This window comes from Anabrus simplex, chromosome 5 (genome assembly GCF_040414725.1).
Source record: "Anabrus simplex isolate iqAnaSimp1 chromosome 5, ASM4041472v1, whole genome shotgun sequence".
NCBI lineage: Eukaryota > Metazoa > Arthropoda > Insecta > Orthoptera > Tettigoniidae > Anabrus > Anabrus simplex.
This window is the reverse complement of record NC_090269.1, coordinates 140,693,347-140,720,689: the sequence shown is the minus strand read 5'-3', so window position 1 is coordinate 140,720,689 and position 27,343 is coordinate 140,693,347. Positions and strand designations below refer to the sequence as shown.

The 27,343-nt window shown below is 37.5% G+C and overlaps 2 protein-coding genes across 2 annotated transcripts in view; one reads left to right on the top strand and one right to left on the bottom strand.

Annotated features, from left to right (window-relative positions):
- LOC136874408 (zinc finger protein 182) overlaps positions 1–4,038 on the bottom strand; it is a 113,674-nt gene extending 109,636 nt beyond the window's left edge. The window contains exon 1 of the mRNA XM_068227786.1: positions 4,026–4,038. The gene's annotated coding sequence lies outside the window, so the exon portion shown is untranslated. The remainder of the gene's footprint in view (positions 1–4,025) is intronic.
- A 347-nt stretch (positions 4,039–4,385) lies between these two features.
- LOC136874407 (zinc finger protein OZF) overlaps positions 4,386–27,343 on the top strand; it is a 39,399-nt gene continuing 16,441 nt past the window's right edge. The window contains exons 1-4 of the mRNA XM_068227749.1: positions 4,386–4,540; positions 6,163–6,250; positions 19,542–19,637; positions 20,446–20,489. Coding sequence (XP_068083850.1) covers positions 4,539–4,540; positions 6,163–6,250; positions 19,542–19,637; positions 20,446–20,489 — 230 coding nt within the window. The 5' untranslated portion in view covers positions 4,386–4,538. The remainder of the gene's footprint in view (positions 4,541–6,162; positions 6,251–19,541; positions 19,638–20,445; positions 20,490–27,343) is intronic.

Sequence of the window (27,343 nt, the reverse complement as noted above, 5' to 3'; positions counted from 1 at the left end):
ATTAAATTTCTTTCTGCCATTGTTTAAGTTGGCAATGTTAACCCTTTCCTTCCGCCAGTTTTGAAATAGGCCAATCGCAAATTTCTGTAATTAATTTCCCACCAATCCTGGTTTTCTTCTTCAGTTTTGACATGTAATCTTTTGGCCGTCCAATAAAAAGCTTGTGGGCGGGTGTTCTTATTCTTGAAATGTCTCGAATGTTCCACGAGGGTATATAAACTGCTGATTTTCGGGTCTCCGGGCCACTTCAGTAACATCTATCATTGTGTAAATTATGTAGAAGGGGGCGGGAAGCGCCTCTTTCGTCGGGCAGCAGTTCTTCAATAAGGTAATGGCCTTTTAATAACTTATTTTCTTGCTAGCTCAGCAGTTTAACTCTCGGGGCAGGTTCTATACCTTTTACCATGTCACTTTCCTCTAAAATGTAAAAGATTCTTGCTATAAATTCTGTCACTTTGAACTACAAATTGGGATAGAGAGTGCTTAACCCTCTCGAGCTCCCACTCCTATTGCTTTGAGGTAAACTTATTTTCACAACAGTTTCTTCCCTTCCTAATGTAATATAAAATTTTTATATAAGTCACCTCTGTAGTATGGGATTAGCCCTTGCATAAGCGGCCTAGAGCCAAATAGTTTTTAATAAAGTATATTCGGAGTGCAAGTTACGCCTCCACTCAAGTTTGTATTTTGGGGCCATGTAATTGTCCTGTTTCTTTGGTGAATAGGCCTCAGTAGGTTGGGTATTTTTACCCCTGTGTCTATGTCCTTGGAGGACAGCTTGAAGGTGGAATTTGGTGTGGGCTTTGATAGGCTGGAACTTTGAGAGCGGGTTGCTCTTCCCAAAAAATTTGTTTCTGCGTGCCTCGAGGAGGCTTTACTGTGTAATTGGGAGCAAGAGCTCCTGGGCATGATTGGGGTCTTCTGCCCCTTTGTTGAATCTTGTATATGGGTCAAGTTGGGCTTACAGCTCAAGAATTGTGTGTCTGGTTCTCGGAGCCCAAATCCTGTAACCACTGTTCTCGATTTGTTGCTAGGCTACTAAGTACCTGTTATATTTGTTATTTCTTGATCTTAAAAAGAAAATATAACCTTGTTAAATTTTAAATTAACTTTAATTTCGTAGATTGAGACCTATGCATCCCAGGACCTTCTTTCACCTCTGCTGATCCACCAAGCCACGATAACATTGGGTATTCTTGGTGAGGATCCCAAACTTTGTTTGCATATTCCAATAATGGACAAACCATACTTAAGTAACTTTTCTCTTTTAATTCTTTATTGCATCCTTTAAGTAGCCTCATTATGACATGTAACGATCTGTATGCTTTCCCAACAATCTCATCCACATGACCCTTCCAGTGCAAATTGCTTTCAAATCTTACACCTAAGTATTTGCACTTGCCATCTTTTGGGATAACTACCCAATCCAAAGTATATTCAAATTCAGTTTTAAAACTCCTGTTTGTAAATGTTGTAACATTTGCCTCCATTAACCTTCATGTTATTCTCTTCAACCCATTGCTGGATACTCTCAAGGTCCCTTTGTAATTCTGAACAATCCCCCATGGTATTTATTTCCCTATAAACAATTATGTCATCTGGATAAATCTTATTTTTGATGTTATATTGTTCCCAAAATTATTTACGTATATTAAGAAAATTAACGGGCCGATTATACTACCCTGTGCAATTCCCTTCAAAAACTTTCTCTTCCTGCGATACATTAATTCCTACTTTCACTTTCTGAACCCTTGAATTTAGAAATGGTTTTACCCTATGTGTTACCCTTATGTCCAATCCTATTCCCTACAATTTCATTAATAATATTCCACGTTCCACTCTATCAACGGCTTTGGAAACATCTATGGCTATGCAATCTAACTGACCTCCTGAATCCAATTGATGTGATATGTCCTGCTGAAATCCCACCAGTTGTGCCTCACAAGAAAATTTCTTTCTAAATCCATACTGGCTCCTCATGAACCAACTTTTATCATCACATATCCCTCTGTTGTACTTCGCTATTAAACTCTCCAGTATTTTACAAACTATACTGGTCAGGCTGATTGGTCTGTAGTTCTCCGGTTTCCTTTTATCACCCTTTCCTTTATAAACTGGTATTATTATAGATTCCTTCCATTCCTTTGGTATTACACTATTATTTATGACATAGACAAAGAGAAATTTTAAATAGGGCACTATGTACCACCCCATTGTCTTTATCACCTCCCCAGTAATTTGATCACTTCCTGCTGCTTTTCCTTGCTGAAACAGCTGGATTTCTCTGAAAATATATTCATTTGTGAATGAGAAGCTTCTTGTTTCCCTCTGTGTCTCTCGCTGTCTATCTTCTGTTTTGGTTTCCAACTCCTGACAATCATCTACTGAATCTCTGAATTCCCTACTAAATAGGTTTGCTTTCTCAGTATCTGTTAAATAGTGTTCACCCCCTTCTCCTACCATTGTAGGAATTTGGATTCCTTTTCCTTTTTGATTCCTGATATATGAATACAGCTTTTTTTCCATTTCCCTTTGTGGTCATTACGCTCTTGAAGAATGCCATTCATATAATTCTCTTTTGCTTCCCTTTTCACTCTATTCAGTTAGCTGTTTTCTACTTTCTCTACGCTCCCTACCTTCTTTGATTTTCCTGCTTACAATTCTACATTTTCTTTTTAATTTTCTTATTTCCCTTGTATAATAAACAGAGTCTGAGGTCATTTTACCCTTCTTAACAGGTACAAATCTCTTCTCTCCTTCTCAAACGATTCCTTTGAATTTAGCCCAGAGTGTATCCACATTAGTCCCTTCACTTATCCAACAACTGAATTGTGATTTAAGATAAGTCCCAAATTCATCAACTTTAGTTTTTCTGTACAATTTCTTGTCTTGTGTGACCCTCTTATTAAGCCTTTTTGGTACCAGTCCTACAACCATTATTACAGCTTTATGGTCACCTATTCCTTCAATTACCTCAGTTTTATCAACAATTTCCCATGGTTTAACCAAGAATACATCTAGTAAGTTATTGAGACGAGTCGGTTCTTGTACTACTTGTGTAAATCCTCCCTCCCAAATTAACGTATTTTCCAGTTTCTGTTCACGGGCTTCACTTGCAGCTCCATTCCATTCAATCTCAGGCAAGTTTAGATCTCACCCAATTATTACCACATCATTATTATTGTTTTTATGAGTATAATCTATTATTTTCTCAAATATTTCCATGTCTCTATCTTCTCTTCCAGGCCTGTATGACCGGGCGAGTTGGCCGTGCGTGTAGAGGCGCGCGGCTGTGAGCTTGCATCCGGGAGATAGTAGGTTCGAATCCCACTATCGGCAGCCCTGAAAATGGTTTTCCGTGGTTTCCCATTTTCACACCAGGCAAATGCTAGGGCTGTACCTCAATTAAGGCCACGGCCGCTTCCTTCCAACTCCTAGGCCTTTCCTATCCCATCGTCGCCATAAGACCTATCTGTGTCGGTGCGACGTAAAGCCCCTAGCAAAAAAAAAAGGCCTGTATATTCCTATAATTCCCACCTCCTTCATATTATCACAAATTAATTTTATCCCTAATATTTCATCCCTTTCATTGGTAAACCATTCATGTGAACAATTTCCTTCACCAGAATAAACATCCCCCCTCCCTTTTTAACTCCTCGGTCTCTACGATAGACTGTGTACCCTTCTGGAAATACTTCTCTATTACCCACCCCTTCTCTGAACCACGATTCCACTCCTATCACCACATCAGTCTCATAAGATTCCATCAATGTACCGAATTTTAATTGTTTATTTACTACACACTGACAGTTTACCAAGAGCAACTTGACTGTTGCAATTGGGCAACTTGAAATTCCTTACTTTCCTGAGTTTCATGTTCTAGTTGGCTGAGCCAGCTTGAAGTACAGCTGGCTCTTTCTACTAGTTTTCCTGGTCAGTATTATAACTCAAGGGAGTTGCCTTTTTTACAGTACATATCTTATGATTATTCAAATCTAGAACAATATTTGGTATCTTTCGTTTACCTGAAATTGTTTAGATGAAGGCCATAAAAGAGTCGGTCAGATGAACTAGTTAGTTCATGAACGACTCTTTGGTGCTATTATACACACTGTGTTTACAAGTATAGTGTGTATTGTAGAATATTTCCCAAACCAGTAATAATGCTTGTCGCCGACTTAGACCAGTGATGATATATTGAGGTACTGTGATTTAGTCTGAAGGTATTCGTGTCACAGTTTTCTACTTCTTCTGCATGTTTCTACGATGATGTTTTGAACGAAGGAAGAGTTTCCATCTTGAACTGGTCGTAATGCTGTTTAGATCTCGGCGGAGATTGGTACAGTACATGTCGGGCAACACCGTCGCGTTCCTAACGAGAAGATTTCAACGTTCGTTCTAGTTTCTAATAAATCGCTGTGCCAGTGGAAGGCTGCGATATATGCAAAAATTTTGGTGTTATGTTTCCTGAGATTCCAAACAATGCCCGCGCAAAACCGAGACAATTGCAGATATCGTATCTACTGATAACTTAAAAAATGTATGTACAAAAATACCTATATTTTACTTCAAGGATCTAATGTTAAATATTTAGCAATTTTCGCATTTTTATAATGCATTGAGATCGCACTAAAATACATCAGTTGGAGTAAAGAGGAGAAAAGTGAAAAATTTATATTCATCGTGGTTTTGCTTTAGTATGGCATAATATAAATGTATGACTTTTATGTGAGGAATTCTGTCTTTGACTGCCTCATTTTTCATTGTCAAAAATTTCATTGTTTGAATCGAGATTCTCAAATTACTTTATGTCTCATTTTTGTTAATGCACTTTTTATCTAGCAGTGATGTAAGTTGGCGGAAATTAAGTTCTGGTAAATAAAGTTACCTGTCACTTTGTGATGCTAGTTATTAATTATTTCCGACAAGTAAAGTGTTGTTTTAGTTAGGAGAGAGGGCATTTTTAGCTCCTGGGTGTATACCAGGATAGCTGTACCTGGAATTCTTGAACATCCTGTGTTGGAAATTTCATCTGGAGTAACATGCGGTATCAAGAAAAATGTCTGCCCCTAAACCCCGTACCAAGCATAATGAAACCTCAGAGTTTGAAATTGATGTGTCATGGCAGTTTCCATGACTTAACTGTGCATTGATGTTGTCACTAGCCAGTACTGTCACAAGGGATGGCGGAAGCCTGGTGACTAATGGTCTTGTTGCTAGCCAGACGTGTCTCATATTCTGTTATTTTCTTGTTGCTAGCCAGTGGGAGAATAGTTCCTACGTTCGCAATATCTTTAAGCATGCTGTGATGTGTAACCATGACATGTTGAAATCTTAATCTCTCTTTTGGGAACTAGTTAGCACAGTTTTAATGAACTCTTCCTTTTTTTTTCTTCTTACTAGAGTTAACAGAAGAAGTTTATTTATTGTAGGGTTACTTCTCTCTTAAAAATAAATCTCCCCAAGTCACAAAAACTAAGGACATATCGTCATCCTCCTCCTATAGTCTGCGCAACTTTTAGCAATATTTCTTTGTATTGGGGTGAGGAGTAAGGAGGGAGCTCTCCCAGTTCCGGTAATACTGCCAACTGAATGGAAATGAAATCTGAATTGAATGAATAATATGATCGATCAATATGAATTTTCTAAACCTTTATTATCTTGAGCCAACAACTGTATCATACACACGTTATATAACATTATATAACATTTCTCGATGCAAATCTTGTTCCTAGCATGAATTCTATAGTTTGGCTTTGCTGTGTAAGCAACAACAGTACTAGTACGTAAAGTGTACTCCAGATGTTGCACAATGATGCATAAGCGATTCATCGTTTGTGTTTCAAAGGTTGCCAATACAAATCTCGAAGATACCCGCGGTCGACCGATTCAGCACTAGGGTGTCCACGTATCGCTAAAAGGTGCGCATACAATACTTTCCCCTTACCCATTTGCTGCTGTGTCATGGCACTTATGCACCTTCCTTCCTCCTTCCACCATTCCTCTTCCTTCATTTTGTCCCACTTCTGAGTCAATAAGGACATATATATGGGGGTGATATTGGAATTTCCAACATCCAAGACAGTGAATCAAAATGATTCCCAAATTTTATGTGTATTGAACTTGGCCTATTTCAAGAGGTGTATTGCTTGTATCTTGCAGGGTATTTGATCTAAAAATCATGGAGGAACCAGTGTTCGTCAAATGTGAACCAGCATGGTCTTCAGATGCAGAAGAACCCTCAAACGCCGTAAGTTGACTATAAAAAATACTATCTAATAATTGAAAAAGTGATGGAGAGTCAATTAGATAAAAGCCAGTGCAGCTTTTCAGACCACGGAGAGGCTGTCGGGCCAGATTTTTAGTACGCATAAACTAATTTTAAAATTCCATGAGAAGAATTGGAAATCATGGTTATTTCTCGTATATATGATAAAATGAGTTCCTGGCCCACAGAAGTTACCGGGTTTAGACTAAGGGAACATGTGGCCCATTTCCTGAGAATATTAAATAGGAGGGAGTTATTGAGGTGAGTGGAAATATAGTAACGGTTCTTGCCTATGTCATAATGGCAGATGATGCTGAAGGCCTCCAATATATTATCTTGTAGCTGGAAGGGAGGTGTGGTGAGTATGGAATGGAAATTGACATTTCCAGTACTGAAGGATGTCTGTTGGTAAAGAAAAAGGAGTTTGAATATCCTTTCTAGCATATGAAATTGAAAGGAGTGAATAATTTTAATTGTATTTTTCCAGGATGGTAATATGTGATGTGAAATTGAATGTCATATCATAGATACCCTCCTCTGCGAACCATGTGACCTTGCCGCGGTAGGGAGGCTTGTGTATCCCAACGATGCAGATAGCCGAGCCGCAGGTGCAACCATGTCGGATGGGTGTTGAGAGACCAGACTAACGAATGGTTCATCGAAAGGGGGTAGCAGCCTTTCGGTAGTTGCAAGGGCGGCAGTCTAGATGATTGACTGATACGGCCTTGTAATAATACTCAACATGGCTTAGCTGTGTTGATACTGCCACATGGCTGAGAGCAACGGGAAACTACAGCCATAACTACCTCCCGAGGACATGCAGCTCTCTCTGTATGAATGATGTACTGATGATGGCTTTCTCCCGGGTAAAATATTCCAGAGGTAAACTAGTACCCCATTCGGATCTCCGAGAGGGGGCGATCATCAGGAAGATGGATACTGACATTCTGCAAGTCGGAGCGTGGAATGTTAGAAGTTTGAATAGTTGTGGTAGGTTAGAGAATCTGAAAAGGGAGCTGGATAGGCTATAGTTAGATGTAGTTGGTATAAGTGAAGTACGTTGGCAGGAAGAACAAGATTTTTGTTCAGGCGACTACCGAATTATCAGTACAAAATCAAACAGGGGAAATAAGAAAATAGGGCAGCGGGTAAGCTACAACGACGAGCATAGTGAAAGAATTATTGTCGTAAAGATAGACACTAAACCAATGCCCACCACAATAGCGCAGGTCTATATGCTTATTAGTTCAGCGGATGATGAAGAAATCGAAAGAATATATGAGGAGATAGGTGATTTAATACAATATGTAAAAGGTAACGGGAATCTAATTGTGATGGGAGACTGGAATGCAGTGGTAGGCCAAGGAAGAGAAGGTAGTACAGTAGGAGAATTTGGATTGGAAAAAGGAACGAGAGAGGAAGTCGGCTGGTCGAATTCTGCACTGATCATAATTTAGTCCTTGCCAATACTTGGTTCAAACACCACAAACGACGGCTGTATACATGGACGAGACCTGGAGACACTGGAAGGTATCAGATAGACTTCATTATGATTAGGCAGAGATTCAGAAACCAGGTGTTGGATTGCAAAACTTTCCCAGGAGCAGACGTGGACTCTGACCACAACTTGTTGGTCATGAAATGCCATCTGAAGTTGAAGAAATTGAAGAAGGGAAGGAATGCAAAAAGATGGGATCTAGACTTGAAAGAAAAGAGTGTGAGGGATTGTTTCAAAGAACATGTTGCACAAGGACTAAATGAAAAGGCTGAAGGAAACACTATAGAGGAAGAGTGGAGAGTCATGAAAAATGAAGTCAGTAGTGCTGCTGAAGAAATGTTAGGAAGGAAGAAAAGGTCAGCTAAGAATCAGTGGATAACTCAGGAGGTACTAGACCTGATTGATGAACGATGAAAGAAATGAAGAGGGCAGAAAAGAATACAGGCGATGAAAGAATGAAGTGGATAGAAAGTGCAAGGTAGTTAAGGAAGAATGGCTGAAGGAGAAGTGCAAGGATGTCAAAGGTCCTGGGAAAGGTAGATGCTGCATACAGGAAAATCAAGGAAACCTTTGGAGAAAGGAAATCTAGGTTTATGAATATTAAGAGCTCAGTTGGAAAGCCACTTCTAGGGAAAGAAGACAAAGCAGAAAGATGGCAGGAACATATCCAACAGTTGTAACAAGTTAAAGATGTAGATAATTTGGTTCTGGAACATGAAGAGGCTGTTGATGCTGATGAAATAGGAGACCCAACTTTGAGGTCAGAGTTTGACAGAGCTGTGAGTGACCGAAATAGGAACAAGGCATCTGGAATTGATGATATTCCCTCTGAATTACTGACTGGCTTAGGAGAAACCAGCATGGCAAGGTTATTTCATTTAGTGTGCAAGATGTATGAGAGAGGAGAAGTCCCATCCGATTTTTGGCAGAATGTTGTTATACCTATTCCCAAGAAAGCCAGTGCTGACAGGTGTGAAAACTACTGCACCATTAGTTTAGTATCTCATGCTTGCAAAATTTTAACATGTATTATTTACAGAAGAAAGGAAAAACAGGTTGAAGCCGAGTTGGGAGAAGATCAATTTGGCTTCAGAAGAAATGTAGGAACACGTGAAGCAATCCTGACTTTACGTCTGATCTTAGAGGATCGAGTCAAGAAGGACAAGCCCACATACATCGCATTCGTAGATCTAGAAAAGGCATTCGATAATGTTGATTGGACCAAGCTATTTATGATTCTGAAGATGATAGGGATCAGATACCGAGAACGAAGAATTATCTACAATCTGTATAAAAATCAGCCTGCAGTGATAAGAATCGAGGGATTTGAAAAAGAAACAGCAATCCAGAAAGGAGTGAGGCAAGGCTGCAGTTTGTTCCCTCTCCTTTTCAATGTTTACATAGAATAGGCAATAAATGGAATCAAAGAGTAATTTGGAAAGGGAATCACAGTCCAATGAGAGAAAATCAAAACCTTGAGATTTGCTGATGATATTGTTATTTTATCTGAGACTTCAGAAGATCTCGAGAAATTGCTGAATGGTATGGATTAAGTCTTGGGTAAGGAGTACAAGATGAAAATAAATAAGTCCAAAACAAAAGTAATGGAGTGCAGTCGAACGAAGGTAGGTGATGTAGGAAATATTAGATTAGGAAATGAAGTCTTAAAGGAACTAAATGAATATTGTTACTTGGGTAGTAAAATAACTAACAATGGCAGAAGTAAGGAGGATATAAAATGCAGACTAGCACAAGCAAGGAAGAGCTTTCTTAAGAAAAGACATTTGCTCACTTCAAACATTGATATCGGAATTAGAAAGATGTTTTTGAAGACGTTCGTGTGGAGTGTGGCATTGTATGGAAGTGAAACATGGACGATAACTAGCTCAGAAAGAAAGAGAATAGAAGCTTATGAAATGTGGTGTTACAGAAGAATGCTGAAGGTGAGATGGATAGATCGAATCACGAATGAAGATATACTGAATTAAATTGGTGAGAGGAGATCGATTTGGCTTTGGCAAGAAGAAGAGATAGAATGATAGGACACATCTTAAGACACCCAGGACTTGTTCATTTGGTTTTTGAAGGAACTGTAGGTGGTAAGAATGGTAGGGGTAGACCAAGCAGATTAGAGCAGATGTAGGATGCAATAGTTATGTAGAAATGAAAAGGTTAGCACAGGATAGGGTGGCATGGAAGGCTGCATCAAACCAGTCGATGGACTGATGAATCAAACACACATCATAAATACCGGAGCAACCTTCAGTATTCCACAAGAAATAACAAGAAATAAATCACTCTGTTTTCTTACTGACTTTGTAGTTGATTTTGATGTAGTCTGACCAGAACAATTTACCTACTGGTCTGGAGGAGAGGGAGAATACCTGCTCAATGGAATTTAAATTTCACCCTCTCTTCTGACATTGGCGACTGATCATCTGACATTTCTGTTACAGAAAGTCTACCTGATGTCAGTCAACCACGTTTGATTTGACTCTGGACTTATTTCTAGTCAAATCAGCATTACACTTGTAGCAAGACTGCAAAATGAAAAATATTTTGGAACTTTTTCCTCACTAAATTGAATTTTTGTTATATACTGTAAAATTCTTTCTTATTACTCTTATTTTTTGTACTACTGTTTTGTATGTATGTCGTACTTCTTATACATCAAGCTGAGGATGACCTTAACATACGTGATAGTTTAAGCTTTATGCTTTTACTCAGCTCCCCCTTTTCTGCCCCAATTTTTCTCCCTTGATGTTGGTCTGCATGACATTGCTGATGTCTTTTTGTTCTTTGGTTATTCTTGGTGAAAGAAGAGATGTGATTTTTGTGGTCCAATCAATAATTTATTCTGGGATGTATTTCTTGCAGCATCATTTTCTCTACTACAGTTATAAAATTCATGTAATGGCTAAATAATCCAGAGAGTGATCCTCACTGTGGTTTCATGCAATATTTCTGACTTGTGAGAGAAAAAAAGGTTTTATGGAATGCACATCCTGGACCCATGTCTGATAATAAATTTGTATCGAGCTGTAAGTAATTTGTATACTTGCAATCACACCCATAGTTATCCTTTTTAATTACTGATGGTTTTTGTCTCTTTAATTGCCATGGGTCATCAATTTATTGTATCTCTATGCACATGCTCACTTGATTATGTTGTCTTATGAGCCCATACCTACCAACTTTTATGTTCTCCATAAAATTTACAGAAAAATTTGTGGTTTTACAGATGAACTATAATATGTACCAAGATCCTCTTTTTAAAATTCACGCCAGACCAGCGAATATTCGATACATTGCTGTAGTTTATATTCATCCCATTTTTACAGTCTTCGACTGGGAATATGGTATGCATCCTTAATCCCAGCCAATCAATATCAATTTGTTTGTGTTGAAAGAGACTGACACTTTGAAAACCATACGCTTGTTCTTTGCATTGATTTGTTTGATAATAACAATTACCATCCTGTATAAAAAAATAATTCATTTGCTCTTCACCGCAAATTACAAAGCATAGGTCATGTTGTAGTTACAAAAAAAGCATGTGAATTAAATTTGTCACTTAATTTGTTTCATATTTATTGACATACATTGCAAAGCTGTGGTTATGTAGTTGTGGAGTAATGTGAAATGTGTTTGCTGCTTATTTTGTCTTATGATCGTCATTTATCAGTAATCATGAGTAAATCTGTGAAAAACATCAGCGTGTATTTAGGGAAACCTATTCTTTGAGTTTCTCATGTATACAGAATTCGAGAACAGGTGACAAATTTTCGTTTTGCACTGTGTGCTCTTCTGATATTAACATAGCACATGGTGAAGAAAATGACCCCACTAATTATGTAAAGTGTGTTAAACATCTGGATAATTTGAAATTAAGGTGCAGTTAGGGGCACGCAGCTGTAAACTTGAATTCAGGAGCTAATGGGATCGAGCCCCACTGTCTGCAGCCCTGAAGAAATTTTTCCATGGTTTCCCATTTTCACAGCAGGCAAATGCTGGTGCTGTCTCTTAAATTAAAGCCATGGCTGTTTTCTCACTCCTAGACCATTCCTATCACATTGTTGTCATAGGACCTATCTGTGTCAGTGCGATGTAAAGCCAATTCATAAAAAAAGAAATCTAAGGAAGAAAGTCAGAAAATAAACAGTTTTTTGCCAAAGCTGGAGGTAATGTCTACGATGTAATAAACGCTGAGTGTTTGTTTACTTCTTTTTTAGGGGAGCATATTCCATTGAGTGCAGCTGATCATGCAGAAGCTTTGTTCAGAAAGATTTTTCCTACATTAGATATCGCAAAAATTAGGATTCTGGTCACACAAAAAGATGTGTTCTAAATGAAATGGTGCATACTGCAACGCAGGATACTGTTACTTGTTTACAGATTAGTACATTTTCTTTGTCAACAGATGAAAGCAATGATACCGATTCCAAGTTGTATCCCGTCGTGGTTAAATAAATGGCCAATTAAGAAATGTATGGCATTCTGTTCTCACAGTGCTCCTGATTGTACAGAGAAATGGATTTATAGGAGTTTTGAAAGAGGCTCTTCAGGATATATTTGTTATTGGTTGCAGCTGCCATCTAATTAACTTACTGTAGCTGCTCAAAAAGCTGCTGCAAGTTCACCAGTTACAGTTGATGAGTTGATATCTATATTACTTTGAGAAGAGTGCTGAAAGAAAAGAACATCTTCAGAAGTTTCAAAGTATGCATGGAAAAGAAACAAGGAAGTTGTTGAAGCAGGTGTGCACAAGATGGTTATCCCTGGCCAGGTGTTTAGACAGATTATTAGATCAGTGGGACCCACTTCTTTCATTTTTCAAGGATGAGGTCATAGGCCTAGTGTGTGCTGCAAATATTTCTGCCTGGATATTTTGTTTCTATTCCCAAAGGACACAATAGATTTAATCACAAACAAACGAAGAGAGTGTGTGATTCTCCCTCCTCCTCCTCATCTTCTGCCAGAAGAATGACATGTACTTCCAAACGTGACTCACCCGTTCTCAGAAACGTGAATCCCACTATATCTTGTGAAGAAAAGCATTTATATTTCTTTCCCCTGACCTAAACAAGGCATTCTGTACTTTTTACATGTGACTGTCCCTTAGTTTGATAAGATCAGTACCGTCCTTCAGGGTGCTTCCCTACATATCCCTGTACTGTTTGGATTAATGATGGAACTATTGAAACAGATGCTCACCAGGTTTGTCAAGCCAAGTGTAGTTAAACGGTCTGCATAGCTTCATGTCCAGTATCTTCCTATCCAGAATCAGAAGGATGATGACGAACTGGTAATGGACATTCAGACCTCAAATTTGGTAAAGGCTCTACAAGATGACGACAAATATCTGTTTTTCTCATCTGTTAGAAACTATTCCTATGCAGCCTGTAACTACATGGTTAACAAGATCCCTTTTAAGAACTATGTGCTGAAACATTCACAGGTAATTAAAACTTGATGCTATTGAAGAAGCACAGTTTTCTTCTGTTAATTCCTTTTTGGAGAATTTTCCTGTTATTTTCTGTAAAAGAGAAAATGAAACAAGAAATGATGCTGTGAATGAACTCCAAAGCCAGTTTGTGACTCCTCAGATAGACAATTTATCTGGTATTGTAGTAACCAAGCTACAAATGAATCAAAATGGGCACAGTTGTTGAATATCCATGGAGGTGATGAACGTTATAAATATAACAGGATCTCTTGATTCATGCTGTCTGTTCTTACTGTATCACAATAATGCAGTGTGAGAACAAATTTTTAGCTTGATTAAGAAGAATAGGACACAGTTCTGGTCATCGATGTCCAATGGAACTCTGGAAGCCATTTCCAGTTTGAAGACCTGAAGTTCTGAAGCATGTTATACAAACTCGTATTTATTGACTTTCTGAAGAAAGCAAAAACAAAAAATAAAAAATAAAGCCACAAATTTAGCTATTAAATCAGAATGAAGATGTGCATGTGATACAGTAAATAATTTAAGTGACTTGGATGCATATAATTGGTGCAACATCATACTTTTTACTAGAAAGTTTTAATTAGTCGTGTGCCTAAACAAATTAAGTTGTGTAAGTAGATTTCATTGATACATTTTAAGGATATCTGTGTGAGTTTGTTCCATTTGTTCCTTATAATGGCACTGGTTTCATGTAATGTTTTATATTAACACTGCTGAACTCATAATTATCTCAAGTGAAGAAAGTACATGTTGTACCGCATTTTGGTGCATTGGATTCTTGCGTAATTTGATGCACAGGGATTTTACTGATAGGTCATTTGGAAAGTTGGCAAGTATGTGAGCCCTATTGACTTGTTCTGTATATTCCCACCCCTCCTGATCATTTTGTTCTCTTTGCTATTTCTTCTTTGATTTCATGGTAGAGTAGTTCTTTCTGCCTTCCCGGGTGAGATTGATGAGTCAGAATTTGAGCCATTTCTCTGCTTGTTTTGAACTGGCTCTCCCAAGGCTCATACCCACCCAGTCTTGACAGTAGTTTCCGTTAGTCAGCAAGGATTGTGTTAAAGGAAGGGTAATTTACAGATTGTAACATTATCTCGTATTTCATTTCAAAATATCCTCCCAAAAAGCAGGATTTTGGAGATTGTAAATTTATAGATGTTGATTCCCATAGGGAGCCTGAAATATTTGGCCTGAATGAGGAAATTTTAAATACCAATATAGTTGTGTCACTTACTGGACATTATAAATTTTCCAGCTAACTCAATCCTGGTCGCCAACATTGCACCTCAGTGTGCTAAGTTGGGCTCATCAGTTGGAAAATAGCAGACGTACCAAGGCGCATGGCTAGTGCATACCGTGGAGGCCACGGCATAGGCTACTTGGAGCTAGGTGTGCTAGGTACCAACTGAAGAGCCCAACCTAACACATGGAGGGCAAAACACTGGCAACCAGGAATGAGTCAGCTGGTAAATGTATAATGTCCAATAAAGGACCATTTATATTGGTATTATAAATTTACTCATTCGGGACAAACATTTTTGATTCCCTATGGGAATCAACATTTATATCATCTGATGGCGAAGCAGGCATCAATTGTTTGTAAGAGACAAAGTCTCTCATAGTGCATTGGCACTGCAGGTGGCTCCAAGTAGCCTATGCAGTAGCCTGCACGGTATGCACTAGCCATGCGTCTTGGTGGGTGTGCTAGGTACCAACTGATGAGCCCAACCTAGCACATGGAGGGTGAAACGCTGGCAGCCAGGAATGAGTTAGCTGGAAAATTTATAATGACCAATAAAGGACCATTTATATTGGTATTATAAATTTAATCATTTGGGGTAAATATTTCAGATTCCCACAGGCTATGTTGTTCGAGTCACATAGCTGTCAGATTGCATTCAGGAGATAGTGGGATTGAACCCCTCAGTCAACAGCCTTGAATTTGGTTTTCTGTGGTTTCCCATTTCAGTATCTTAATTAAGGCTTTAAATTACTGGGTTCATGCCTATGTCTTTCCCACATTACTTTATGTATGGAAGGCTGGACACTTACTCAAGCCCTCTGTAAAAGACTGGAAGCATTCGAAATGTGGGTGTACAGACGGATGCTTCACATTTTGTTGACAGACAGAATCCGGAATTCCGAGGTGTTGGATTGAATTGGAAAGAAGACTGAAGTCATGCTGACCATTAAAAGGCGGAAGCTGGAATACTTCGGCCATATAATGCAGAAGGATAAGTACAGAATCCTGCAGCTTGTTATACAAGGAAGAATAGAAGGACGTAGGAGTCCCAGTGGATGATGAACTCTATAGATGAAGAACCTCATAGACTGGTATGGGTTGGACATGATGGCTCTGTTCCGTGTCGCTGCATCCAAATTCAAGATCGTCATGTTGACCGCCAACTTTCGCTAGAAGATGGCACATGAAGAAGAAGAAGAAGTTCCTTCTCTCCAGCGTTCACAAATATGGAGGGCCCAAGTCCAGGGTATGAGTATGTACCGCAACATCATCTGTGGCGGAAAAGGTGGACTTCGGTACAGCATCAGTGGTGGAAGAGCCTTGTAGCATCTGTACTACAGAGGAGCAGCTACAGAAGGCATCTGTACTACAGTGGAGCAGCCTATAATAACACCTGGCAGTAGGTATAAAATGCCTTTGGGACTGGCTACCCCATCTAAATAATATATGGTAAGGTACTAGTAAATCAACCTCTGGAAAGGTTAGGGCATCCCATGTGTAAAGCAATGTGCAGTTCTCAGGCTACTGGGGGAACTGTGAGAAATGGGCGACCAGTAACCAACATTAAGATAGGAATAGTAAATCTTATGACTCTGACAGGAAAGGCAGACAAAGTAGTAGATTTCGTGGATAAGGAGGTGGAACTGATGGGGCTGAGTGAAGTGAAATGGAAAGGTAATGGAAGGAAGAAAGTGAGGAGAGGATACATATTATACTGGAGTGGTGGTCAAGAGGCAATAAACGGAATGGGACTAGTCATTTCAAAGCAATTGGAGGGGTATGTTGAAGTGGTAGAATGTGTAGTTACAGAATAAAGGAGATTAGACTAAAGATGAAGAATGAAGTGGTGGACTTGATACAAGTATATGCACCACAGATGGAAAAATGGGAAAACGATATTTAAGGATTCTTGGAGGAAGTAGAGAGATAAATTTCAGGTATGGAAATGGTTATTATGGGAGATCTGAATGCACAGGTCAGAAACAAAGAACAAGGAATGGAAGAAGTCATTAGACCATATGGATATGGGAAAAGGAATCATGAAGGAGAGGAACTAGTGGACTTCCATGAAAGTAATGGACTTATAGTGGGGAATACATTGTTTGAAAAGGAAAACAGGAAAATTATGAGATATGGGTGGAGTGACAGTAGAACAAAATCAGTAATTGACTACTTTTTGTTGGAAAGGACAAATTGCAGGTAGTTGATGGATGTGACAGCTTTACCAGGAGAAGCATTTGATGGGGACCATAGAGTTGTGGTGGCAAATTTATGGTTGGAAAAAATGGAAAAAGTAAAAGAGGTAAGAGAAAGCAAAATAAAAGTATAGAAATTCCACAGGAAACATTTCAGGAGGGATTGAAGCAAAAATCCCAGTTACTGAAGTGGAAAATGTAGAAGAGCAGGGGGTCAATTTTTAAAAGGTATTTGTTAGTGCAGCAGAGAGTGCTTGTGGCAGGACATCTAAGAGTACAAGAAAAAGGGACACCATGGTGGAATGAGGAAGTGAGGAAAGTGGTGAAAGGAAATAAGACTGCCTGGCAAAAATTGAACCAAGATCAAACAGAAGAAAGCAAAAGGAAATATGGCAACAGCAAATGGAGATGTAAGAAGGTTGTAAGAGAAGAAATGATGACGTGTTGGGAAAAATTTACACAAAAAATTGAAGTGGATGTAAGTGGCAGTAAAAGGATGCTGTACGGACTTATACGAAGTAAGAGGACAAAAAGAGTTATCACAAAGCTAGTGAAAAAGGAAGATAGGGAGTTGTTAACATGCCCAGAGGAGATAAAGAGAAGATGGAGTATTTTGAGAAGTGCATGACTGTGAACAACTATACAGGAGAGATAGAACCAATACAGTATGGGGACTCAAAAGCAGAAGATGATATAACAATGCTGGAGGTAAAGTTAGCGGTACAAAATATGAAAATGGGAAAAGGAACAGGGATGGATGAAATCAAAGTACAGTAAATGATAAAGGCTGTTGGACCTGTTGGTATGCAATAGTTGTACCGACTACTGAAGTTTATGTGCAAACTCAAATTTGTACCAGAAGACTGGAAGAAAGGGATAATAATACCAGTGTTTAAGAAAGGGGACAAGAAAATTTGGTAACTATAGATGAATCAGTCTTATATTGCAGGTAGTTAAAATACTGGGAAGGATATTAGAAAGAAGTATGAGAAGAAAGATTGAAGGAGAGTTACAAGAGGAACAATATGGCTTCAGGAGTAGAAGATCTACAGTGGACCCAATCTTTAGCATGAGACAAGTGATGGAAAAGAACTGGGAATATAGAAAGGATCTAGTCATAACTTTCATAGATATAGAAAAGGCAAATTATAGTGTCCCCAGATGAAGGTTTGGGAAACCATGGTTAAAATGAGACTCGGAAATGGTGCAAGCAATGTACAGCAACTGTGTTAGCAGAGTACTGACCCCAGTTGGAAAGACAGAATGGTTTAAGAATAAGACTGGACTAAGACAGGGGAGTGTGCTGTTACCTCTTTTGTTTATTATGCCCATAGATGAAATTGTAGATGAAACAAAGGATGCCTGTGGAGATAAAGAGATGAAGATACTGCTATTTGCAGATGATGTTAAGATATGGGGAAGGAACAGCAAAGAAGTGCAACAACAACTTGATGTACTGACAAAAAAATTGAGAAGTATGGCATGAAAATCAGTACAGAGGAAAGCAAGATTATGATGATGTCAAGAGGGGAAAGACGAGGAAAGGGCACTGTGAAAATTGGTAGTCAGAGTCTGGAAATTGTGGACAGCTTTAAACACCTAGGAAATGAATTAATGCAAAATGCTGGGGTGAACATGGAGGTTGGTAGGATGGTACAGCAGGGTAATGCACTCTACCAATGTGTAAGAAAACTTGTTTGGAGCAAAGAAGTATCAAGGAAAAGTAAAGGGAGAATGCACAAAATGTACTATGTACCCATACTGACTTATGCAGCCGAGACTTGGACTTTGACTAGCAGGCAAGAGTGTAGAATTCAAGCCAGCGAGATGAAATTCCTTAGAAGTATGGTAGGAGAGACAAGATAAGACAGAAATGAAGATGTTAGGAAGGAAGTTGTGATAGGAAAGCTAAATGAGAGAGTTGAAAAGAATAAACTAAAGTGGTTTGGACACATAAAGGGAGTGGAGGAGATTAGAATTCCAAGACTTGCTGGAGGCAAGGTGCAAGGGTAAGAGAGCAAGAGGAAGACCTAGAACAAGATCGATTGAATCGGTGAAGAACAGCACAAGAAGATAAAATTTAGACTGGGACAAGATTGTGGTAGGAAAGAGGAAGATGGAGAAGGAGCTGGATAAGGGAAAATGATGATGATGTTGATGATGAATTAAGGCTATGGGTACATCGTGCCTGTTCCAGCTCTTTCTAATACCATAATTACCGTCAGACATGTCTGTGTTGGTGTGTTGTAAAACAAATAGTATAAGAGTATATTTCAGTAGTCATCACAGACTACAGTAATGTATTATGGCACTGCCTGGCCAGGAAAGGAAATTAATGAGATACTGACTTATTCTGTATTCCTTTAATGTGCCTCCTTGGTGACACCTAGGCCCTCTGTGGCAGTTGATTGTAGATCTGTTGAGATTACAAACAGATTTTTAACTGAGGTCTTAATTGTAACAGGTGAGATGAAATAGTTATATTTCATCCTGAGCTGTTCTTGCTAGTATAAATTAATGTTTAGCAGTCTGAATTCATAAAAAAGATTTTGTTTAGGATGACTAGATTAATTATCAGTATTCCTGTACGTTGTTCCTGATGTCAGTGATATTTCAAAGGTTTTTTGTGACATAATTGCTCCACAATAGAAAGTATCCCTGATCATTCCAATGGGATGCTTTCCTTCTCCTTAACTACAACATTTGGTTTTAGGGATCCCCTATGTGTACAAATTTTACCTAAATATTTGTGAAATATTGAAATTAACTTGGATAGTGGCAGGTAATGAATTATGCTAATTTGTTATTGACTACATCGATAGATTTGTGCAAAGAGCATGCCTAATATATGTAATTTTCTGCAGGAAAATTTTGAATTTGTATCACAAGTGGTACCCTTGGAGCAAGAAATCAAATCAGAATTAACAGTGCCAGGGCCAACGCAGGAAAACACATTCGAGGTAATGTATGCAATTTGATAAGCCATTGTCTGATAATGGAAATAGTGAGGCCAGACAAATTTCATTGGGCACCCTTCATTTCAATAGATATGATTCAAATGTCCTAGGGAAAATATACATCTTTTTTAACATAATTTTCATTTTTGTTTCAATTGGTTACAAGATCCTGCACAGGTGTCATGTGGCTGTTAGTGTATTTCCAAAGACCTCCATTGCATATCATGTGGGAACTGGTATCATCGGTACTAGTGGTATATTTCAGGGATTGCCCATTGTTGCTTGAAGTTTTGATGTCACAAATTGGTGGAGATTGATTGTAATTAGACCTGGTAAAATGACCAATGATTACAGTAAACTTGATTGTAATACTAATCCTGCTGTGATATGATATATAAGCACTTGAAAGTAGTAACTCATTGCTGCATCTTTAAATGTAACATTGTGTATCAAAGGTATCAGTTGCAATGAAACTTTGGGAGATGATAGCTGGGGACTTCAAAACATCACCTAGCTCCTGTCACTGTTTTCCACAGCATGACAAAATGAGTGTCTTCTTTCTGCTTATAAAGGTTGTATTAATAGTTTGCATGTTTATAAATGCTTCACACGATGACAGATTTCATACAACAATATATACTATTTTGTCTTTCATTACAATCTAATCAATATGAATACACTATGTTTGACAATTTTTGGCTTTGCTGATGATACTGTAAAAATTGGAATAAACAAGCAATCAGCTCTTAAAATCAATTTGTATTTTGTTACATCATCTCTTTATAATGCTTTTATAATTTCTTATTTATAGCCTTCTGCAGACATTAAGGAGGAAGTGTTTATAGAAGAAAACAAGTAAGTACACAACTAAACCTACACAATATTAAATATCTTGTTTAACTATTCACTGTCATGCTCAGTGGTGGGTGTTTTTTATCTCTGTTAGCTGATCATTTTCATCATTGTAATTATTTCTTTACATGGCTACAATTCATCTCTAATATATTACAAGCTAGTGATTAGAATGAAGTGAAATTGTCATGAACTGTAGGAACATGTTCAATTTATTTCTGCATATAGTTTTATTTAAAACAATTTACAAAACATACGTGATGCAAGTCAAGGTATTTGTGAATTGTGTTCATTTTTAATACTTTTGAGCAACTGTCAAACCTTCTTCGTTAATTTACTGTCAATGCAGTATTTGTAATCATATTTTTATCATCTGAAATTTGATCTGCAGCTATTTCTTCCAAAGCATTCTCAGTTTTCTCAGAAATAAAGAGTTTTGTATGCACAGTAATACACAGAGATAAATTTCAAGTAAATCTACAAATTCAGCATTGATTTCTTTAGAATATATTGAAAATGATTTAACTATTTCGAACAATGGTAATTAAGAACAGAACATGGTAATTCAAAACTTCATTGATCAATATATTTGTTTGATATATTTATAATGTCTTCTTTTCTTACATGTAACCTCATTGTATGACTGTTATCTGCAGATATATCAACTAAGATAGAATTCAATAAAATCTTGCTATATTTCTAAAAAAAACTTGTTCCTCCACAGCATACATTCTTTTGACTTTTCTAATATATATTCTAATAAATGAAACCATCATATTAATCAACAACCATTTAAACAGACATCATAACCTTAGTAAACTAGAAAGTGAAGAATTTTTTTCATAATTTAAAGTTTGTTTTGAATAACAATTATTTATCTTTCAATTACTCATTAATCAGCAAAGGAGTCTCCCCATGATTTCATTGGCTTTGGGCATTTTAGCCGAGATCTATATCGATAATTTGGAACAATCAAAGATCAGGTACAATATAAATGGGATCTTTCTTTGGGCAAGATATGTTGACATCTTTGCCATCAAAGATCAGTGTATCATTGACAGCCAAACTGTATTAAACAAGATTAAGTCTTTAAATCTCCATTTAAAATTTACCATATAATCCAAAGTCAAGAAATCCTTAACATTTTTGGTCTCAAAACCATCAGAAATAGTAATAGTTTCACTTTTGTCATCTTCAGGAATGAAATAAAAATTTTGTGTTTAAAGGCCTGTATTGACAGTAATTAATATATTTAAATTTTTTTGATAGAAATTCCAACTTTTGAATACAATAAATGAGGTATTGAAATGGTGTCATTTCCCTTAAAATATTTAAAATATATCTTCCAGAAGTGGTCTCAGTCATCAGATATGATTCCATTCATCCAGGCTCATATAAGAGAGATGTGTTATATAGTATAATCTACAGAGCTCATATTATCCCACATTCATAAAATATTACAAAAAGGTAATAACTAACATATACACCATTGCATCTAACTATGGCTACAACAGAAATTTCATCGACAAAATCATCAACAATATAAAGAAAATAAGCTGTCCACCACACTGAAAAAACACTCAAAGAAAAAGAGATTTTGTCACCTTCTCCTTCAACAATAGTTTTCTTTCACTGATAACAAATATTTTTAAAGACAGGTTCATAACATTGCATTCAGATCTATCAATAAAAGTGGTAACCTTTTCTATAATATAAATATCTTCAACCATATTACTAAATATTCAACCGAGCTTGATAGCTGAATTCGCTTAAATGCTGCCAGTATCCAGTATTCGGAGACAGTGGTTTCGAACCCCACTGTCAGGAGCCCTGAAGATGGTTTTTTGTTGTTTCCAATTTTCTTACCAGGAAAATGCTGGGGCTGTACGTTAGTTAAGGTCATAGCAGCTTCCTTCCCAGTTCTGTCCCATCGTCGCCATAAGACCTATCTGTGTCAGTGCTACGTTATGCAACTTGTAAAAAACTGCATTTTCAATTTCTTGTGTTTACAAACTAGAATGTTTCCAATGTGGCACCTGTTACATTGTTCAAACATGGAGGATTTTTTCACCTCAGTATAAAGAACACGTGAACACCAAGAAATACGATCAGTTTTCAGCTATGAGTGTCCAAGTGAGTCTTCACATGATTGATTTTAATCACTCTCTTACTTCCATAAACCAAGACATGGACATTTTACATGTAGCCAATAAAGGCATTATACTCAATATTCATGAGATTATCGACATATATCTTGATCAAAGATTTAACCCTGATTTCAGTCATAATGAAATCTCTGAAAAAACCTACATCTTTTGTGATATATTAATAAATATTATGTCAGAATCAAGAACTAAAAGAACAATCAAAGCATGTCACAGGCAAGCTATTACTTCCTCTCCAGTTTGCCACCTTTCCCATACTATTCCCATGCCTTCTTCCCAGCTGCCTTCTCCCAGTAACAGCAGCTCTCAACTGCTGCTCATTATTGTTCAGGCAAATGTCTACATGACATGACAGTGTGAACAGGACACAGCTCACTGAAAGATGCTGAAGGACAGTGAGGAGTAAATAATTTACTCAGTTTGTTTCCTTTAGCCTCCTCTTCTCATTTTCCACCAACATAGATGTTTACTTTTCTTTTCTTTGTAGACTCCAACAGGCATAAAGAACTGCCAGTAAATCGGACACTGGATTTTCCATGTTGACATATTTTTATTTTTGTAATATCTGAAGCCATCTTTTACATAACTGTTAGGCTCTTCGGAGTGCCGAAAGTAACTTTGAGTAAATAAATTTATGAACTACTGTTTTGATGGAACTTAGCAACACTGTGATTATTTTCTACAGATTCTCTCCCTGAAAACTCATCTTCACTATCCTCATAAAATTCATATTTTTAATCATTCCTTAAACATTTGTATCTGTCATCTTCTGCATGCCTTCTTTTTTCACACTTGGGTCTAACGATGCTCAAAGAAGGACAACAGCTGTCGTAACTAAATGCAAGGCACTAAATTGTAGTACCATATACAGTGAACCTACTCAAATGTTGTCTGCACAGTTTATTTTCTAGTGAGACCTCTTCCTGTTGAATAAGTGAAATGATGAAATGCCATATCGGACTAAACTTGGGCTTCGAGGAGATCATGACATTTCAAATGCAGGTGAACCCATGGCTGTGGGAGTGAAAGATATGAAATCACTTCTTAGTCAACACAGGCTTGGGATGGGAAATGGCTTGGTTATTCAGAACTGTAAAGGTACAAAACACAAGAATCTTGTAATGAGAAAATGCAATTTTGTGTGAAAATCCCATTTGTGTGCAATTGTGTGCTATCTGAAGTGTGATTGTTTTATGATAGAATATTCTGATGCACTTATACTTTGAAATACTTATTTTGGACCAGATTTGTGCCATACTAATATAAAAGTAATCACAACAGCATTGAAATAGGTCCCCGGTGGATAACACAAGTTATGTTTGCCTGACAGTTTCTCATGTTGGTGATGACTTTCTGACAGAAATCTTTCAAACTGTATGGGGTAACTCCTCAGTGGTAACTTCACATTTTTATGTTTATTTTAGTGATGAGGAAAAAATATTTTGAATAAGTGCCTCAGCTATGAAGTGAAAATCAAAGTCATTGGCAAAGTTGGAGGTTAAAGGTAACATAATTAGGCTTCTTGTTCTCCTACATAAACCCTTGATGTTTATGAGACATTCTTTGGTTGATTTATAGTTAGAAGGTCCAGTGATATGGAAAACACTCTAGGGTCAATGTAACATTGTTTCCACAATCGTTTGACTTCTGTAAAATGGTCAGCATTAGTTTGCAGTTATTTCATTCTAATGTGTGTAACTTACAATGCTATTTCATATAATTTCCATGAAGTGAAGGAATTGGATGGTGTTATGCATCACTTGACCAAGCACCAACAGTAGATTTTGAGATATTGACACAAACACAAAATCCTTTGTATTAATTCATATTTCCTTTTAAATGTGAGGTATTATATACCAAAATGAAGATAAAAACATAAATTTTCTTCTTAATGTATTCAGTTTGGGGATATTTGAAGTATATCATCGTAATCTGAGATAATGTTGCTAGGTCACTTGATGCTTTATTGTGGTTACATTCATTTTTGTTTTGCATCACTTGACCTACAAATAAAATTATCATGTAGTGATCAATTTGACTTTTAAAAATTCAGTGCAGCATGAAATATGGTACTTGTTAACTAATTTTATTGCTTATGTAAGTACAGGATTAAATTATACGTAACAACATACAACATGACATAGAAAAAATGTGAATTTTAGGATATACAGTAGTATCTTATAGATATTACACTGCTAGATCATAGTATTAAGGCATCATAAGCGCACAGTTTTTCCAAGTGTAATATAATGCAGGATATTAAGAATTTGTGAGTTCAAAATCCATATTTCCACATTAAAACCCATCTATATCATCGTCTATTCCAGGATCACTAAATAAGCCCTTATAGAAAGGCTTAGCATTATTGGGAATTAGCTCCATAAGAGAGCGCAGGTTGTTAAGTTTTGCTTCTGAAACTGCTTTTCCGTTGGGCCATGACAGTGAGCAGTCCATCTAGAGCTGATCCATTTTCATTCTGAAGCCTCGAACCAACTGTAGACTTCTTAATGTTCACTTGAACGGTGCGTTCTGCATCAAAATGCATTTTGAAGAAAATGCTAAAAAGTTTATCTTCCTCCAAGTCTATTTCTCTCATATGCAGCCAGTTTACCTTCTCACTGTTTGTGCCTGCTTCCTGTGTACAATGTGCTTCTCCAGATGAACTGTACTATGAAAATCTGGTCCAGTCATTCTGTCCACAACAAGCAGGTTCTTCTTTTGGCACATCTTCATTACATTTGTGTAGTCTTCGGTGGCATAGAGGCGCTGCTGAAATTTGAAAGCACGTTCTACATCTCCAAAGTCGCTGTCGTTAAGGAGGAAACTATGGCCTGGAAATAAAAATATTTGTGTAATCTTTTCTATGGTAGGGTGTTGTTCCAAAACTGTTTTCAGAATAGAGCAATCTTACGATTCTGGCCTCCGCAAGAATCTGACCACAATATGACTTCTTTGGCGTTGTGCATGTTTTCCATGAGATGCTTGTACAAGCAGGATCCAAACCTCCTGAGCCCCTCATCCTGCTTTTCCTTCCAACCAGACATAACAATGACCTTTGTTATCTTTCCCAATATGAATCCCTAAGTTATATAACCACAACTGGTGCTTGTAAAAAACCGACATTTGTGGGAATACGGGACAATGGCAGTGTTTTTTCAAGGTCAAAACAAAACGTTTCCAGTTTATCATCCAACTTCGATTTTTCCATGTCGGAGGATTTTAGGTTTTGAGCATATGCCGCAGGGAAGAAAACCTGTGCAGGAGTCTTCTAGGCGGAACTTGCATTTTGCATCACACGACCAAGTGACTGCACGCTTGTCTTGTGGTCATTTGATGCGTAATTCAGACTCAGAAATGGTGGTTGGTCACTTGATGCAAAACTTCAATTTAATGATCGAGAGGTTGGCGTATGTTCAAAATTCATTTCACATGAAATCATAATGAGAATAACAGTCCGAACAATAACCTATGTAAAGTTTACAACTTAAGCTACCAGGTGGTGCAATAATCTAAAAAAATCCATTTTGGTACTTGGTCAATTGATGCATAACACCATCCATATTGTGCTGTTTCCTTTCTTTGACCAGTTGTATCAGCCTGTAGATGTGACTCAAGCTTGCTGTTTTCCATGTAAGTAGTTGTCTATTATTTCATCAGCTCAGCGGCTTGGTGGATCCTCAGATAGTATGGGGTTGTAGGAAACCCGCAAAAACTGAAGGTGACGGCAAAATGAGGTGTGCAAGGCAAGAAGAGAAATGAGGTAGTTTGCCATTGGCTTCCTCATTGGAGCAGAAAGTGGTATTGCAGCATGACTGACGATATGAGAAACACCTTTCGTAACACTCAGATGCACTAGAGATGCTACAGCACCAGCCTTATCCCAACAGCTCCCTGATTTCGAAGGCTATGGATGAGACCAAGACTTCAGTGGAAGCTACATTTTGCTCTGGTCTGTCATCTGCATAATGGATGGTGTTTATTTGCTTTCAGTTGCTCTTTATTTCTTCTTTAATTCATCAAGGATAAGGCATCAGAGATTAGAACCTTCTTCAAGATCTTTTCACCCCATGAGATTTTCAGTAATGAGGTCGTGTAGCTTAAAGAACTAACTCGCCAAATCGTGCACCAAACATAGTATCAATTTTCAAATTTCATATCAGTTTCATGTTTATCAGTTAACATGTTATGGTGGAAACTATCTCCATTCAGTTTTGACTGAGTTTCTTCACTTTAATTTGTGATTAAATTATACCTGAAAATGAAACAACTTAATTCAGATATAATTACATTAGTAGATGAATAAGTCTGAGAGGCAGTTTCAAAAGTAGGAAAGATCACAATTTGAAGATAAAGTTGGAATCAAGAGGACAAATTAAGGCAATAAATTTCCATATGTATTCCGTTCATGAAATGCCATCATCAGATTGTATCATGAACTGATTAATATTATTAAGAAGTGTAAAACCATTTTTCTTAAAACCTGTCTCCATTCTTTTAATAATTGCTTAAATGTCATAACTTGTACTAATGAAGTACTCCGCATGTAGTTCTTCTTTCCTGATTGGTCTACCAAGCAGTGCAATGTTGCACTATACAGTGAAACCTCGGAATGCGAGTAACTTGGTGTACGAGTGTTTTGCAAGACGAGCATAAATTTTAAATAAATTGTAACTTGATAAGCGAGTGAGGTTC